General features: G+C 39.5%; 1 protein-coding gene and 3 non-coding genes across 5 annotated transcripts in view; 3 read left to right on the top strand and 1 right to left on the bottom strand.

The window, feature by feature from the left end:
- Positions 1-14,825, top strand: part of LOC119916336 (arf-GAP with dual PH domain-containing protein 1) — a 29,920-nt gene extending 15,095 nt beyond the window's left edge. For both annotated transcript variants that reach the window (XM_038736319.1, XM_038736318.1), the window contains 9 exons: positions 2,195-2,286; positions 4,545-4,627; positions 8,264-8,376; positions 8,500-8,646; positions 10,794-10,877; positions 11,218-11,280; positions 11,530-11,601; positions 11,692-11,920; positions 13,920-14,825. In XM_038736319.1, the coding sequence (XP_038592247.1) occupies positions 2,198-2,286; positions 4,545-4,627; positions 8,264-8,376; positions 8,500-8,646; positions 10,794-10,877; positions 11,218-11,280; positions 11,530-11,601; positions 11,692-11,920; positions 13,920-13,948 (909 nt within the window). In that variant the 5' untranslated portion in view covers positions 2,195-2,197 and the 3' untranslated portion in view covers positions 13,949-14,825. The remainder of the gene's footprint in view (positions 1-2,194; positions 2,287-4,544; positions 4,628-8,263; positions 8,377-8,499; positions 8,647-10,793; positions 10,878-11,217; positions 11,281-11,529; positions 11,602-11,691; positions 11,921-13,919) is intronic.
- On the bottom strand, positions 413-484 carry trnac-gca. Its single transcript has one exon. It is a non-coding gene; the product is annotated as a tRNA-Cys (tRNA).
- Positions 12,608-12,680, top strand: trnar-ccu. Its single transcript has one exon. It is a non-coding gene; the product is annotated as a tRNA-Arg (tRNA).
- trnar-ccu lies at positions 13,144-13,216 on the top strand. Its single transcript has one exon. It is a non-coding gene; the product is annotated as a tRNA-Arg (tRNA).
- Positions 14,826-18,717: the final 3,892 nt, after the last annotated feature.

The following is an 18,717-nucleotide window of genomic DNA, read 5'->3' as shown; positions in this document are numbered from 1 at the left end:
CAGCAACGTCCGTAGATGATCCTGCCAAAGTTTCAGGTCAATTGGTGAAACCGTCTGGGACGAGTTTGCAAAAATAAGTTTTAGGTTTTAGAAAAGTGATAAAAAGTTGTATAATTTGACATTTTAAGAGCAGAAGACCATTGGAGAAAAGATGCAGATGAATCCAGAGAGTAAAATATTGAAAGAAGTTCCTCTCCAAACAAAGCCGTTTTCGAGATAATTGCAAAAACGCAAGGTATAGCGCCACGAGTAGTGGGTGGAATTTGAAACCTACATGCCAATTTCGGCGAGTTTTCTGCATATTCAGTGGATTACTTCAGAAAGTACATATGACCGTTTTATACAATGATAGAGCGCTTAAAGAAGTTGAAATCATGAGAGACTGGAAGTCATGCTGTTTGTTGCCAAAGGTAGGGGGCACCCAGATTTGAACTGGGGACCTCTTGATCTGCAGTCAAATGCTCTACCACTGAGCTATACCCCCTACAGCAACAGCTTTTCCATTGCTCATTGATAGTCAGGTAAATGGGCATTTCGATAAAAATATTTATAAATCATTTTTATATGAAATAAGAGAGGACATGCACTAACGTGGTGGTGTGTCTAAACACGGACAGTTCTTTGCTTAGAGTCATTACAAGCGGAGAAAAAGAAAAAAGAAAGAAGAAGAATCATAACAAAACCAGCTTTGCTGCTTGGATCCCTAATGACTTACAAAAAGTCTTGAAAAGAAAAGAGTACATTTCTGAAAAGATGGTAAATTCTTAAAACACAATAAAACTTTAAAATCAGAGACGTCGCTTATCAACCTTTTTGTGCTTAAACCATGCACACACTCATTTCTACGCACAGAATCTGATTTATCCATTTTTTGTTGTGCCTAAGAATCTATGTACCACACCTACCCCAGTGGGTCACAGGTGTAATCGCAGTGAAACGAATACCTAAATTCAGTCAGGACAACTTTGTCAAGTAATACTTTATTGTTTGCAGTAGTTATTTTTGGCTGTGTGGCTCTGTTCTGGGACCCCCTGCCTCTCCACATGCGTACGTGGACGGACATAAGGCAGGGAGAGCAAGTTATTTATTTTACTTTATATTATGTTACCCTAAGCATGACCATTTCCAAGATACAAAAAAACCCTATGAAATATTATTTTATGTGTCAGCAAATAGACATTGAGCTTAGGGGGTGCGTGTTACCCCACTCTACCCTACTGTCAAGTAGATGCTGAGCTGAAGGGCTTATGCAAAATGTCCCTGATCTTGTGCTTTGATGATACTGATATCATGTTCAAAATGTCATATCTGAGGCGTCAAATGCATCACGGTTTTGGCAGCAGATGTGTCACATGTCACTTTCCGTGACTTTCCTTCTTTCGGTTGAATTTTCTGCCGCTATTTGACCTTCACAATAAAACGCCACAGTGCTGCATCCCTTCCAGAGCCCCTCAGAGGATAAGAGAGGCATGTTGAGGGATTCAGCCAGCTGGATTGGATTCAGGGATTATCCTTGGATGAAACGCACAATGGAGGGAACGAGGGCAGAAGGCGAACACGTCTCAAGGCGGTGTAGCCATTTCTACAATTAATCCCATAGCAATGCGGGGGCCTCATTGTCAACTGACGAAATTCCATAATACATAAGATTTTCTATACTTTAGAGCATTTGCTGTTGTCTCATTTTGTTATTATTTTCTTTTTCCTATTGTGGTTTTGTTGTCACCATTCTCTAGGTCTTACATCCTTGGCTTTTATTATGTGAATGTGCTTAAAAAGTGTTTCCTATTAGCATCTTATTTCAGAATTTCTTCTTTGTAGCATAGGAATGAATATAGGTATTTGTTATTTTGAAATTATTATTTTGAAAAAAAGTAACAATTGAAGGAGAAATTTTATTAAAAATTCCACCCTTTCTATAAGATTGTAAAAATATAGGCCATTATTGTATAACTGCACAGTGTAGATCTACTCAAAATGTTTATGGCAAGTATGTTCCCAAATCTTGAAATTCAGATGTAAAACATCCAGAATAAAATAACTGTGGCTGGTTAACAGCTGGCTAAATATGTTGTTAGATAACATTTATCTGGACATCTGAAATAAGGAAACGACTGTCTATTCTATTGAAGTGAATGCTTGACTGGGAACAGTATTTGGATGACCAGGCTGTGTTGTCCTGTCTCCCTCACAGTTGATGGCTGCTACGGGAAACAATGCAGCCAAGGCCAAATATGAGCAGAAGGTTCCGGCTTTCTACTACAGACCAACACACACTGACTGCAAGTAAGTAATTGTTGTTTCAGTAGTAAGCTAACAGACAACACTTTGCTAACTGAGCTGACTCCCAGTAGGCTACCACTAGCAGTAGCAATTTTGAAGCACAGACTGGTACTAGAGACAGTAACTTATTTTACAGTCAATTTTACAATACCTTTTATGCCTGGTTATTCAATATGGTAACAGTCAGTTTCTGGTGTTTAGCTAGAACTGTATTTGTTGTTTCTTATATGTTTTCTCTTTCATATATCGTAAAAAGATAGAAAAGGTGTGTCTTTTTTGGGTGCTAAAACTGTGAAAATATACATATTTCCTAATAGTGAGTTGACTTAATTTTTAATAATAATAATAATTTACTGAACTATTTCACAAATGGCTGATTTGTCTGACTTCATTTATTTATATGATTATTTATTTTGTAAACCTGTGTTAATCTGATGCACAACAACATAAAACTGATATGGCGAACATTTTCTCAAATAGTTGCCTGATTACACATCTGGCAGGCACAGAGCCAAGTTATCATCATTCATTTGGAGGTTTGGTTCCTGGCTCTTGTTGAGCTCACAGTCCTACGGCCATACCGCCTGCAACTGAATGCGAAAAGAAAATGCTGAATGCAGAGGCAGTTATGCTGCATACTGATAATTGTGAAAGTGATGCTAACACCATGTAGTGCAGTGGGACATTGTTACTGTATATGAAAATATAGTATACTGTTTCACTCCTCTGACTGTGTATATCACTTCCTCTTCCTCTTTGTGTGTATACTGTAAATGGCCTAAAAAGCTTTTACACTGAACTATTTCCTGTTGTTTAAGAACTGTGAATCACAGTGAGTGGTAAATTAAGCATAAGCTTAAAGTTCTGAAAGCGTAAAATTAAATCTTATCTGGAGGCCGTCTGTATGTATGTAACAATCATATATTTTAGAATCTGCTGAGAATACCTTTTCCGACCTCATATTATTTGGTTTAATAAGCTGATGTAGTGACATCAGTTTTTCTTGGACATTTCAGGCTTTCTCATCCATCTCTCTCTCTGTGCCTCCCTCCGACAGAATTTGATTAAAATAGACACTATGAAAGGTAGAGTGAGAGAAAGCTCAGATGAGAGAGAGCAGTGACTTTCTCAGTGTCTGTGCCATGGTGCCTGTGTTCACTCGCTCCACTCCCCTGAGAACCACAGGGCCTTGTGTTTAAGATCCAGTCTCACTGTAGAAGGAAAAAGAGTGCAACATTTTACCCCTTGATGCCAATAGAATGACTGTTTCATTACTGAAGAAGAAGAAGAAGAAGAAGAAGAAGAAAAAAAGAAGAGATAAATGTCTAGTGAAGGAGAGAATGAAAGGTTGAGGTAAAGAAGGAAACATGATGAGAGAGATTGTTGGCATGGTGACGTGTTGACTGTTGCCATTTGTATCTCATCACACTGAACTTGGTCTAAAATTTGATTAGATTTGGTAGAAAATGTGGAAACAAAGGCAGTGATCGTGTTAGACACTGAATGCATTATGTTTCATTGTGATGATATATGTGTGTTGTAGAACATGAGCTCACAGGCTATTTCATTATTTTCGAATCAGGATTAAGTAAGAAACTTAAATCAACAAAGTGGAAGTGTTAAAAAGGTTTAATGCTCTGCCACTGTAGTGATAGTTTAACAGTTTGATGAGAAGATCGATACCTCACTGGTGGGGGTGTGTTAAACATGAGGCAACAGCCAGCAGCCACGTAACTTAGCCTAACCTAAAGACTGGAAACAGTTGGAAACAGCTAGCCGTTCCAGTCTTTATTCTAAATTAAGCTACCTGGCTGGCAGCATTATATTATATTTACTGGATTGGTATTTGAGAGAGATATCGATCTTCTCATCTAAATGGAAAAAACGCATATTTTACAAAATCTCAAACTATTATAACTATTTAAATAAATATTCCAATGAATCAATCAATCAATAAATGCTAAGCTGATGGTCCTCATCAGAAGTGACAAGGTTGTTATAGTTTTGCATTTTTCAGTAGTTTTTATTTTTATTTCGTTTTAACATTTTGTTTTAATTATTTTTAAAAGTGGGTTTGCTGGTTAAGTTTTTTGAAAATGCTTAGTTTCGTTAAAAATACCAAAATACAAATGTTTATTGATGCTTTGTTGTTCCTATACTGTGTAGAAAAAATTCCGTACTAGATGTGTGTAGAGCAGGTCAGTCAGTGAGTATGTACTTGATGTGAAAGCTAACTGTGTGTGTTTTTTCCATGTCTCCAGGCTGCTGAGAGAGCAGTGGATCAGAGCGAAGTACGAGAGGAATGAGTTTGAGTTTATCGAAAAACAGGAGCCTTACTCTGCAGGTATGTGCATGCTGACATGTTGTACTTGTGAAGACCATCATCCAAGCTGATTGTTTTTCAAGCACAAGCTGATTTCAATGATTAGTACCCCTCTCTGACTGAAATAAGGCATGGCCACACAACTTATTTAATGATTAAATGTACATTGAAAGGACTTGGTCTCAGCTATGAACACTGTAGTTTGGCATTTATGTAAATACACATATTTGCTTTCCCTGCAACCCTGTATTCAGGATAAGCGGTTGATGATGGATGGATGGACATACTTGCTTTCTTGACGATTGCTAGATAAGAAGATTGATTCAACTCTCCTTTCTGTACGGCTCAGCTTTGGTTTTAGGGGGGGCTATGTGTTGAACAATTTTTTGTGCAGCGCAGTGACTTCCTGGAGGCTCCGCTGGTTTGCCTTGGCCCAAACCAGTCCAGAGCCAGGCTAGCTGTTTCCCCCTGCTTTTAGTCTTAATGCTTAGCTAAGGTAAGCAAACTATCTCCTGGATGTAGCTTCGTATTTACTAGGCAGATATGGAAATGGTGTCAATCTTCTCATCTAACTCTGGGCAATAAAGTTATTTCCCAAAATGTGAAATGCATTTGAAATTAAAATGTTATGTTATGTTAATGCTTAGCATTCAGAAAAAAGCTTTACAAACACCTCTGTGACACTGAAGTCTAAACTTACCGTAATTGTGAATCACTCCTCACTCAACCCTTTATCTCTGCCACTTGCGTTTTTACTAAAAAATGGCGACTTCCACCACCGTTTCTATGCTAATAACTTTGCTAAAAGGTAGCAGTGTTTTTATATAACAATTTTCTATAACTAGCCTGTAAATAAACTCATCATAATTTTCTAAATACAGACAACAAATAACACCAAATAAAGATAGTGTTACCATGTTGCTACATTTCATTATAGCCTGTGTCTTCTAATGTCACAAGCTGGTAATTAGAGAAAAAAGAAAATTCTGTACCAACATTCACGCATTCATGCACAATTACACTCATTTACAGATTCCACCCCCCCCCCCCCAAAAAAAAGAAGCAAAAATGGCTGTTCTGTTGTTGTGACAGTCTTGCGTTGTTTACCCTTCAGTTAACAGAACCTTGAAAACTCACTGGACAAACACTTCCCAGTGGATTTTCATCCTTCTCCTAAGTGGTTGCGTATATGTTTGCAGTTTAAAGTGCCATCGTTATATTCAGACAGTGACACTGTAATTGTCCCTGCCTGAGAATAGAGCCATTAAACAACGTGTGTCTGTGTTTGGTTGACTGCGTGTGTGTACAATATTTGAGTGTGTGTGTCTATTTGTATACATTTCACTTCCTGTTGAAGGTGGAGCTTTGTGATTGGCTCGCAGTGACCTCATCCATTTATTGTTACGGGGTAGAACCATGCACTCACGCGTACACAACCACACATGCACATAGAGAGTAATAAAATGAGTCATTCTGTCATCTCCATTTGTGCATTCATGCTGTCTTCATAACTCATTGGGAGGTGCTAGACGTCTGCGTATGTGTGCGTGCATACAGTCTATGATGTGTGTGTTAGCTGAGACTGACTACTGGCAGTAACCTGGCCTCCACTGCGGCCAATGTTAATATTGATCCAGTATGCAAAGGATAGGAGGAAGAAAAAAAGAGTGTCAGAGAAGGAGGACGAGGGTGGGGGACAAGGAGTGCTATTGATCGATGATGTAATGCCAGTGTAGGTGAATGTTTCATGTCAGAAAGTCACAGCCACAAAGAAACACACACACAAAGATGGAGTGGAATGAGTGCAGAGGACAAGAAGACAATGGTAAACAATGGAAGTGGGCATTAAATAAGGAGAATATAGATCAGCAGAGTAAAGAAATTGTGTGAACATGAAATTTAGGCATATGAAGGATTAAATGAGCATACATGGAAAATTCTGTACATACTGTGAGATTTTGGCTTTTGATGTTCTTTAACCACATCAACCATGAAGCCTGCTAAGGAGGTCCATCAGTACAAACTCATGTTGCATCGACAAGCATTGAGCAAACATAATTTTACTTTAAAGCTACACTTAAACATAAAAATGTTCACATTAATTATGATTGAAATGACTGCATGTCAAAGGGGTCGTCCATAGTGACAAACTCACAGAGAATTACCACTACTCTCTGCAGTAAATCTTAACCCTACAAAGCAAAAAAAATAAAATCCTATATATCCACATTACACTACCTGCCCAGCACCAAACACATAGCACACAGACAAAGTTAGCAACTAGCTGGCGGAGCATTTAGCAGCTGAAGAGCCAGATATTTCCCTCAGGAGTTTGTGGAGACCAAAAGGGAGCCACAAAGGAGGCACGTTCACCAAGTGGCCAGAGACACAAATTCAAATAAATGTTGTTCCGTGTCTGCTAGATGTGTAAATAGGCAACTGTTTGCTAACATGCTAACTTTATAAGGTTGAAACATGTCTTGTTCTGCTACCCCCAAGTTTTTTAATTCTCAAGTCCTAGTTAAAAGGCTGGTTCACACAAATTAATTAATTTAAATACTTTCATGTACAGTAGTTTTAGTTTTATTTGTCCAGGTTTTAAGATATCTGTCTATGAGATATCTACCTTCACAACAATACAATGCAGTTGAATACAAGTTTTTTTTGTCGGATTCACACCATTAATAATGTATGTTAAAAAATATCCTTCCAGGGACAGTATCCTAATTACTGGATGGATAATCATCAGCCTGACCCTGAACAGTTTTCAGTGGAGCTTCTTTCTACTGAATAATAGTACCTAAAAAACAGTACAAGGTCTGTTAATAAACCTGAGAAAATGAAACAAAAACTATCTACATGGTTGGATACCACTTTAGGTATCTTGTTAAGATCCTGTTACTTATTTGATCTTCCCTCTCGTGAATTTCTTCCTCTTTTATTCACATGAGAAGTCTCTTTTTTAAACGTGTTATTAATTAATTTTATTTTTTATTTTTATTTTTTCACATAATCATTCTGGGCAAATTAACTCCTATTTCAACCCTCACTTGTCATTTTCAGTGTAAGTTTATTCTACAATTCGGCACTCATTATAATACACTCTGGATAACATCAGTAAAATTGCTAAAACAAGAATGTGTCGCTTCTTTGGAGTGCCACTTGATTATGCTTAGGCACCTTCTTCCCATTAAGCTACAAAAATAGATCCGGATTAAAACAGAAAACACTTCACAGCATGACCAAAATAGAGGAGAAAAGAGAAACATAGAGAGTGTAGGCAGAGCCTTTTACCAAAATAGACTGAAGAAGAAGAAGACATTACAGGCTATAAATAGAACAGCAGATCATTAACATAGAAAAGGATGTTCTTTGGTACAGAGACAACAAAATCTCTCTGTGTGCTGTCTCTTCCTGCTAAATCCTTCCCTCTCGTCTGTTTGCTTCTTGGATGTTGTGTTTTCTCTCTCTCCTCCCTCCTCTTCTAAATAAGATTTCAAATGATCTTTGATTTCTGCTTAACTGAAGTATCATTTTACACCAACCAGTTACAACATCGCACCATTACTGTTATAAATGCCTCCTCCGTTTAATCTCTCATCTCATCTGCTGTGATGGCTTTTAGATATCAACCCCCCCCCCCTTCTCTCTGCCCAGGGTACAGAGAGGGGTTTCTATGGAAACGAGGAAGAGACAACGGTCAGTTTCTCAGCCGAAAGTTCATCCTGTCGGAGAGGGAGGGAGCGCTGAAATACTTCAACAAGCAGGATGTAAGATGATACGGTTGATTTTAAAGGGTGTTTACAGTAGCAACATTTCTCTTTGGTAAAAGCCAGTAATACTCAGGAATGTGAGACATGTCCTATTTGTTGTTCATGTCTTCCTCCACAAAGGCCAGGGATCCCAAAGCAGTGATGAAGATTGAGACCCTCAATGCCACCTTCCAACCGGCCAAGATTGGCAACCCCTGTGGTCTGCAGATCACCTACCTGAAAGACAACAGCACAAGGAACATCTTTGTCTACCACAGTGATGCTAAGGTACACTGTCAAGCACTTAAAAACATTCATGAATTCTAAAATCTGTTTTCTACAATGCAGTGACATGCTTTTTTATATGGCTTTTTTATATGCTCACTGTCAAGTCTTAGATTGCAGTAATACAGAGTATGATGACCTTATAGGGCTGGATAATAAAACAATAACAATAATTATCACAATATAATTTGTTTCAATAACAATATAACAAATGGTCAATAAATATTCAATATATTTTTGATTTTATTCACTTGAATCACTTGAATTAGGATTTAATTTTTTTTAAGATGTTTATTTTGTTGAGGAAAAAGGACTGAAAAAAGCTTTTACTATATTTTATTCATGCATATTTGTTGACAAAGATGTTATCATAATTGTTTTAAATGTTCTACCTCAGATTTGTGAAGTGATCCACTGTTTGGCCTCAAGTGTTAACTATAAAAAAAGTTTATACCACAATTAACCATCAGGTTTCTTCAACTTTACTCAGGAGCAAAAATCAGCGTTTAAACTCAAAAGAAAGAAAGATTTGATACTTATCATGATAATTACTGATATCGAAAGATATGAAACTTTTTATCGTGATAACATTTTTGGCCATATCGTCCAGCCCTAGTACCTTGTTGACCTTGGTTCAAAGCTGGGTGGGGTGACTGCTCCCTCCCTTTACTGCAAATGGCACTAATGTGGATTTAGTATAATATGCATGCTGTCTGCTGTACTAAACCACACTTGTACATAAAAGATTCCCTTAATTTATTTATTCTTTGGGGGGTTTTCTGTACTCATTTGTGTCATCAGTGGCTTCAGTAGCTACAATTCAGTCAGAAAGTATTTAGATAGTGACAGATTTTCATTGTTTTGGCTCATAAATAATGACTATGAGCGTAAAGTGCTGACTTTTAGATTTAATTCAAAGGTGTTTGCTCAATGTGCAACCAGTTTGGATGTGAGTAACCTCAAACAACCTTAAAACTGAAAGCACTTCACATCATAGGCATTGTTTCATTCCAAAGATCAAAGCCAACACATTAGAGAATGTGTTGCTGTCCTACAGCTTGCAGACTGCACTGCATGTCAAATGTGAAGTAAGTTGTTTTTGAACGTTTTGTTTTATTATTTTAGCTCTGTTTTCTTAAATGGCTTTGAATTGAATCCAGGCAGCATTACAGAGAAGAACTGCTGAAAGCCTGAGTGACAATGACCTTCTACTCTAATGATGCGTAGCCTGTAAGCTAGTTACTGAGTGTCTTTCACTTCTGTCACTTGCTGCTTGCGCTTGCCGCAGCTGCTGCTGCTGTTCGTAAAGCATTTTGAAAGCTCCAGCATCCACCTATAGGGTCTGGGTATACCTACCCCCAGGGGTAGGGGAAGTAATTATGGTCACTCCCTACTCTTGCTGTGCTGAGCTTGGTGCCTCCTTGTGGGGAACGATGAGGTCAGAGCCTAGACACCAAATGTCAACGCTGTATATACTACATTCACATATGAATCCATTCCACATAAGTTGACTGACTGAAATGCAGATTAATGTATTTTAGTTTTTATTTTTTTCATTGTATCTGCAGTAAAGCAGTTATAGTATTGTTATGTTGTTTAGTTTGCAAGGTCCCATAATTTCCATATGATTTACTATGGAGGTTCCTAGATGAAAAGCTTTAAGTATTGAGCCAAAACACTGAGTATCCAGTGTGTGTGTGTGTATGTGTGTGTGCCGTGCCCTCTGTCTCTCCAAATAGGGAGAGAGGGAGAGAGACCATCCAAAATGAGACAATTAGAGAGAAGAAAGATACAGATACTATATTCCCATTCAGGAGAGTGAGTGGGGCCTGATACAGAAATAGCGCTGCTCCCTCTGCTGGCTGAGTTCTGTTACTGAAGGCTGTGACAAAAAGAGTTCATTGGGTTCACTCAGTGTCACCGTCACTCTTTTTCTGTGGTGGAGTTATTGACAGCACTGCAGCATTCACACAGCACAGATGCCTTTGACTGCACCTTACTGTGTCGAAAAGATACCTTCACCGGCATCAGAGAAGAAGCACCACATTATTCACTCAGAACCCAAAATACCTTGGATACTTACTGTGAATAGATACTGTTGGCATTCCAGCAGGATATGTTGTCGCTGAGGGTGTTTTTTTTTTTTACAGGAGATGGTTGACTGGTTCAATGCCATCAGAGCGGCCAGGTTCCACTACCTACAGGTGGCCTTCCCTGGAGCAAGTGACGAAGAGGTGAGGATTTAATCGCACAACACATGGAGCTTGTTGTCGAGAAATGGTTTGTCAAAGGTGTCACGATGCTTTCCCAAACCAAAAGTGGAACATCAGGAATTATGCAATTTTCAGTGTTTCAGTGTGTAGTGCTGTTATTATCACCAGATTTGAGGAATTATTCATTTGGCCTAAGGCAGATGACTTTCAGGGGTGTTGACCTTTGAATGTTTTTGTCCCTTTAAAATTGAAGAAAAACCCCTCGACTAATTCATCTTGTTGTACAGTATGTGACAAGCATTACTTTTAATATTACATGCATGCTTTTATATGATTCTCTGTTGTCTTGTCTTCTCTCCAGCTGGTACCCAAACTAACCCGAAACTTCATGAAAGAAGGCTTTATGGAGAAAACAGGTCCAAAGGTTTGTGATGTGGTTATACTTACTGAATCCTACTACCCCTCTAAACACCTCAATTTCAGTTACATTTCCCCAACTCCAATGTCTGAGGGTTAAGTATAGTACAATGGTTTCCAACTCAATTTTAGTAGCCAAGGGTTCAGCTTGTTGACACATGCAGACAGCCTGTAGCCCTATTATGACGAGTTTGCAGTGCACTGCTGACTCGCTTTTGTTTTCTCTCTTTACATTGAATTGTCTCTCTTCCTACAGCACACAGAGGGCTTCAAGAAGAGGTGGTTTACTATGGATGACAGAAGACTCATGTACTTTAAAGACCCTCTGGTAAGAAGAGAGCTACGCACTCACAACCATTCCTATCGTTCTAACAGATCGCTTAGTTTGTCTACAGGACGCCTTCTTTCTGTCTCCTAGGATGCCTATGCCCGTGGTGAGGTGTTCATTGGCAGTAAGGAGAACAGCTACACTGTCCTAGCCGGCTTGCCCCCCTCCACACAGGGCTACCACTGGAACAATGGCATCACCATTGTCACGCCAGACAGGAAGTTCCTGTTTGCCTGTGAGACCGAGGCAGAGCAGCGGGATTGGATAGCTGCCTTCCAGAGGGTTATTAATCGACCAATGAGGCCACAGGAATATGCAGGTGTGAAAAATTTCTGTTTCTATGTTTTTGACTGCTAGTAGCACAATGGAGGTGGTAGAATGTACTTATCTACTTGGGTGCTAAAAGTGCATCACGCAAGTTATGCATGAATGTCAAAAACTAAAGATGCCGGGCTAATTTACTAATCATGTTTGAACACAGTCCCTCTCCACTTCTAAGGATTTGGGATATAAGGCAAGTTCCGTAGGCATCAAGAAACAAAGCATTGGTTCTGCACAATGTTGAACAACTTGTACTAGTACTATTAGTGTGTTTACTTCAGGGATGTATTCAAGTACCATCTTTGAGCTAAAGACTTCTTGTTAGTTAATAGTTGAAGTTTACCCTGTTCTTATGGACACATTTTGGCACTATGTCACAGTTTTTTGTTTCTAGTTCTGTATTCTGTCTCCCCTACTCTTTGTTTTTCTTGTTTTTCTTTTTAACTAAAATAAAAGAGCACATTGTAGTTTCTGTGTTTATTACCAAAGCATTTTATCAGTAATAGTAGTTAAAATAGGGAAATTGTGAAAAATTACGTTATACGTCGATATATGTTTTCTCTCTGTTCCTGCTCAAGTAGGATGAGGGGCCACTGTTACGTTATTGTACTTCCTGTAGTTTTTCCTTACTTTGAAGTGAAACCCGCTGTATGTCCACCTAACTGGTGACCTGACTGGATGTGAAGCCCCAGTGGCCCAATGGATAAGGCACTGGCCTCCTAAGCCAGGGATTGTGGGTTCGAGTCCCATCTGGGGTGTGTGAGAGCAGAGTGGAAGCGTGCTGGGCCCATCCTCTGCTAACAGCCTTTTACTGGCTCTTTGGTCTCTTCCACTGCTTTCTGACCCAGTGACATGTGTAAAGTGCATCTTCCTGCCTAATGATCGCAAAGAACATAAATGTGCAATAAACAAGGATATTAGATCATTGTTTAAAAAAGCTACTGTCCTTATCTGCTTGTCCACACCCTGAAAACCTTAGCAAACCAGTGCAAAACATTTTGAAATTGAACTTACCCCAGGTGTGCAGTTGGGTGTGGCAATCAGGTGACAGGGAAGAAGGGGGAGGTCCAAGGCATGTTTTCTTTCTGTTCCTGTTCAAGTAGGATGAGGGGCCACTGTTATGTTATTCAAATGCACACATTGTACTTCCCGTAGTTTCTCCGTACTCTGAAGTGGAACTCGCTGTATGTCCACCTAACTGGTGACCTGACAGTATGTGAAGCCCCAGTGGCCTAATGGATAAGGCACTGGCCTCCTAAGCCAGGGATTGTGGGTTCGAGTCCCATCTGGGGTGTGTGAGAGCAGAGTGGTGCATGCTGGGCCCATGACCCAGAGGTCGATGGACCGAATCCATCCTCTGCTAATAACCTTTTACTCGCAGCTCTTTGGTCTCTTCCACTGCTTTCTGTGACATGTGTAAAGCCGCATCTTCCGTCACTTTGACTGGGTCAACAGCGCAATCAAAATGATAACTTTTCAGATTTTTAGCTGCAGTCTCTGCTGTCTAAAAACATTTCCTGCATTTTCGGGGCATGTTTTCTCTCTGTTCCTGCTCAAGTAGGATGAGGGGCCACTGTTATGTTATTCAGTGTTTATGATATTCAGGCACTGGCCTCCTAAGCCAGGGATTGTGGGCCTGAGCACGTGAGATCAGAGTGGCACAGCGGAAGCATGCTGGGCCCATAACCCAAAGGTCGCTGGATTGAAACCATCCTCCGTTAACAGCAGTTATTTTGAGATTGAACTTGTCCACAATGTGCAGTTGGGTGTGGCAGTCAGGTGACAGGGAAAGGAGGGAAAGTCCAGCGGCATCTGGTGGAGAGCTAGAGGATGGCAGAAAGGGACAGGGAAATGCAGAAGACCGAATATTGGTTCTCTGCAGCTTTAATACCAAAGCATTAGTTTTGCTGCTGAAACAACACATATTAGTTTAAACCGTACTTTACCGTCTATTTGTCTATTATTCTGTATAACTTAACCTTTTTGTGTGTTTGCAGTGGAGGCCCATTTTAAACACAAGCCTTGAAGACTGCAGGAAGCCTTAACTCAGTTGGACCGGTCCAGTCTCATTCAGATCAGAAATCCCAAAAGATACTGAAGAGGAGAAGAAGAGAAAGAGACAAAGGGACTCAAGTCTGGATTTGTGTAGAAAACGTGAACTCTAATGGGACAAAAGGCCTATCATGGGCAAAATTTTGGTAATCAGAGGCCAAACGGTAGATGATGTCATCACTATTGCGCCTACCAACTTTGTGCTATACATTATCATCCTTCCTTTCCTTAGCCATGTGGACCCTTTCCCTGCAACAATCTCCCCTCTCTCAGATTTTGTCTTGTGAATGGTTCATTCTACCTGTAATCTAATGTAATTATGTAATCTAGAGTCATTTCACTGGTTGCTTAACAAAGACAATGCATTGTTAATTTATTGAATGTACAGTTTTGACAACAGTGGCTTACCGTGTGTGTGGATTTGTGATGTTTTCATTGAGGACGCTGTGAGGTTAAACCTCTGGCACTGAAACCCTGTAAAACCTGAACCTACAAAGTGCTGTTAACAACAAATATGCATAAAAACACACAAACTCTCAGTGATCACCGTCGCTGTTAACGTAGCTGGAGGTGTCTCATCTGCATCCAGACAGGGTTCCTTTAAAACCTCAAACTGACAGCTGTTCTCCTGTTTATTTGTACTGTTGAACATACTGAACCATCGTAGACAGTTATTGCTGCTTTAAAGGATTGTAATGTGAGAGGATTGTAATTTACACTTACACTTCTACAGCTGTTTTATTTACGTTATGCAGCTTGATTTAAAGACAGATTGTTGTGTTGATCCCGAAATCACAGTGATAGTTTGTTTCATTAATAAAATCTTAACATTAATACAGATTAACCTGAAATCAAGTGGCAGTGTTTCATTTATCCACGGTGTTTAAGACATTACGGTATATATGTGTCTTTTTCGACTACATACTGTACAAATATGAGACTATTCAACTCAAGGTAGGTTGATTAAAGGATTATTCCTGTTTACAACTGTGGTCTTGTTTTCATACTTTTGCCCATCTTTCTTATTTGCAAGAATAATGTTATTATTTTATTTATAATGTTTTAAAGTTTGTAAAGTATATATTGTGGACCAGTGTCACATAGCCGTTTAATAAACCAAATAATTCACAAAACACAAAGTTCGTTTAACCAAAGCCCCCAGGTTAGCACTGTGTTTCTTGCCTCAGCAGACTTTGTTTTGGTGATGTCATACCCAGATCCCAGCTATTCATTTGGTGAACTAGAAAATACCCAAGTTGAAATAGACCAGAATTATCCTTCAAAGCAACTGCGTACATTCTTCTCTTTTTGAGCATGTGCACTTTAAAAGCAGTGCTATCATGAATGTGCAGTCCTGTGCATTTATCCAGCAGATGGGGCTCTCCTGTTACATTAAAAAGGAGATCTGTAAGGTGGAATATTCATATGGTGAAATGCTCATGAGAGGAAGGTAAAATTTTGTCATCCCAGATGAACTCCTTGAACCATGATGAAGAGATTAAAATCACCAGAATCACCTTTGAGATTTTTGTCATTGGGCAGTAGTAAATGCAGACAGGTGAAAAATGAAAGGAATAGTTTGGCATTTTTGGGAAACACTTGGCTTTTTTGCCAAAGGTTATACAAGAAGTAGATACCACTCTCACTTTTTTGCAGAGTGATCTGCTGATTTTGCATCGCACTCTTATAACATTGTTGGACACTCGATGAACAATTTAAAAAAGGTGATAATAATTTCTGCAGCAGAACCAGAGATATCGTTTATTCCCCACAGTCTACTTCACTTTAAAAAACACTTACACTACCCACAATGCTTACACTACCCACAATGCATCTCAACCATCAATATGTTGTTCCGGGTGTGTTATGCTACTAATGGCTATTGTACTTTACCCCCGAGCTTAAAGCCTCAAGCACAGATGAGGAGCGGGCTACAGAGGTCTGGTAAGCTAAATTCTTCCCAACTTCTCATCACCAGATGTTTTTCATTTTCAAACTTGTAGTCTTCAGCCTCAACCTACACTGACTCAAGTGACATCACTTGGGGACATTTCTCAGATTTCATGCAGTTACCTCTGGTGCCACCAAAGGCTTTATACAACTTCACTTCTGCAGTTGTACTCCCCACGATTTGTAAGATTTTGTAAGTGCAGAGTTTGTGTCAGGAGGTGATTAGCTTATTTTTTATTTTATTTTACCTTTATTTTACCAGGAAAGAAATCCACTGAGATTTTTAATCCCTTTTACAAGGATGTCCTGATTAGCTTAGCTTTGCATAAAGACTGCGAGCATGGGGTAAAGGTTACCCTGTTCTCTCCAAAGGTTTGTAACTCCTTCAAACCACAACCTATAATTTCTACATTTCTGTTTGTTTACAGATGAAAGAAAGTGAATTGAGACACAGTCAGCATGGGTGTTGTGTAGGTGTAATCATATACCCTCAAAGTCACTAGATCTCAACCAAATTGAACACCTACCGGAGATTTTGGAGTAATGTGTTAAGACAGCGCTCTCCGTCACCATCATCAAAACTCTGAATGAGGGAATATGTTTTGGAGGAATGTTTTTCATCCACCGTCAAGTGTTCCAGAGACCTAATGAATCCATGTCAAGAAACACCGAAGCTGTTCTGCAGGCACATGGTGGCCCAACACCATACAAAGACACTTTTGATCTGATCTGTTGATTTTTCCTTTAATCTGTCGCCGATCTGTATGGAGTACGTCATTGCACAAGGTGCAGCATACCCGTATTTTCCTATTCGTAAAGGCCTTATACTGTTCACTCATTTTATAATACAGTAGATGGCGCTCATCAGTCTACTGTAAAAATCACCATGTGTAGAGTTGCACACTTACAGCAGGACAAAGTGTGAACTGGTCTGCTGGTGTAAATGTCACCTGATGATCTCGCCACTCTTACACAAACTTCCACCTACAAATGCTGGCTCCAGGGCCTTATGGAATTATGGGTAAATCAATGTTGCTTCTGTCTGGCAGTCTTGTTGTCGTTGGCAACTAGGTTGTCATGGTGAAGTGCTCAGACAGTGAGCCTCTGAGCTGCAGCGGGCAGGTTGTACCCACACAGGAAGTGTTTAAAAGCGGGTGGGACCTCTGCTCAGCAGCCACCGTGTTTGTCCTGAAGATAATATGGTCAGTAAGGTCCTGAAATGTGTAGCAAACATTTATTAATGGCAAAGCTGTTGCTTCAGCACATAGTAGTTTTTGGTTATTTTTACATTTCATTCTTGGGATTACATGAGAATACACCATGCTTTGAGTGTGGGACCTTTAGATCATTTTAAAAACACATTAAAGTCAAACTCTATTCATGTCAATAAGTCAAAGCCTTATTTTCTGTGTCATAAGTCAATGGAGCATGTCTTGTAGATATTTACAAAGCCCAGAAAACCTAATCCAGCTGTCCTGTCGATCCGGCCCTGCAGCCGACACTCCGTCCAGAGCTGGGACTGTGAAATGATCTAATCTCCTCGCAGGAAACCCAGCAGGAGCAGCTGTTGGGCTAGAAAGAAACTGGAAATGGAGCAGAGAGGAACAGGTCCGCAGTAAGAACAAGAGGTCCATCCAAGGGAGAAAATAGCCCTGTGATATCAGATTGTAATCTATTTTGTCAGCTAAGTGCCTTACCTTTGTTTTAACGTCCTGTAATGTTTGTGATCTAGAATATATTCCACTAAGTCACACTAAGTCATATAATATTTGCAAGATGATAAAGTTTCATTTTGTGAGGACTCACATTTAGTAAATATCTCATTAGTAGTTAAACATTTTGGGTAATACACTTATTTGTATTCATGCCCAGAGTCAGATAAGAAGATTGACACCACTCTTAAATCTAAATATGAAGCTTCAGCCAGGAGATGTTTTTCATTAGCTAGCATAAGGACAGGAAACAGGGGAAACAGCTAATCTGGCTTGTCCAAAGATAAATTAACCTGCTTGACAGCATCTCTACAGCTAACTGATGAACACATTATATCTAGTTTGTTTAATCCGTACATAATGTAAAGCAAGTTTTGGTTTTACAGGGGGTTATGTTAAGACTCGGCCGGGGCAGGCAGCTGTTTTCAGTGAAAAAGCTCTAAAAACCAACACGACCTGCCTGACCTAAACAGCAGACAGACACAGTGAGCAACTAGCAAGTGCAGCATTTAGCAGCTATCAAGTTTCCTGTCTAACCCTCGGCAAAAAAGCGAATGAATGAATTCCCCAAAATGTCAAACTACTGTCTTTTTTATCAGGCTGATGGGTAACATTTTTGTCCCCTCAAGTTTAGAAGGTCTTATAATGTCATTGTTAGAGCTTGTTATGCAGAGTCTTTACTGATAACCTGCATAGGAGAAGACAGAGACACAATCTCTCTGTCGCTATGGTTCAAAACACACCATTTCATGCTGGCTAAAAATCCTTAAAGAATAATACTGAACCATCTCATAATTCTGCCCTATAAAAGAAAGACCTTCAGTTTTAATCAAAATGCAACAGACTCGACTTTGCACCCCATCCAGGTGAAGGTGAAGGTAAAGAAACCATTTTGATCAGCCAGATTGTGGAAAAACAGCCCATTAAATCTCAAACTCCCTGTTTGTATATGTTTACATGTTGTGTTATGTTTAATAGGTGCTTCTCACATACCATCATTTCATTAGTGTGGAGTTTTAATGGAACATTTTAGCATCCAATACAGGTCATTTTTACTCAGAAAAAAAGGCCATACACTGAA

This window comes from Micropterus salmoides, unplaced genomic scaffold (genome assembly GCF_014851395.1).
Source record: "Micropterus salmoides isolate LMB-PRFRI ecotype aquatic unplaced genomic scaffold, ASM1485139v1 Ms_hic_scaffold_21, whole genome shotgun sequence".
NCBI lineage: Eukaryota > Metazoa > Chordata > Actinopteri > Centrarchiformes > Centrarchidae > Micropterus > Micropterus salmoides.
Note: the sequence above shows the minus strand (reverse complement) of the source record. Positions and strands in the feature narration are given on the sequence as shown.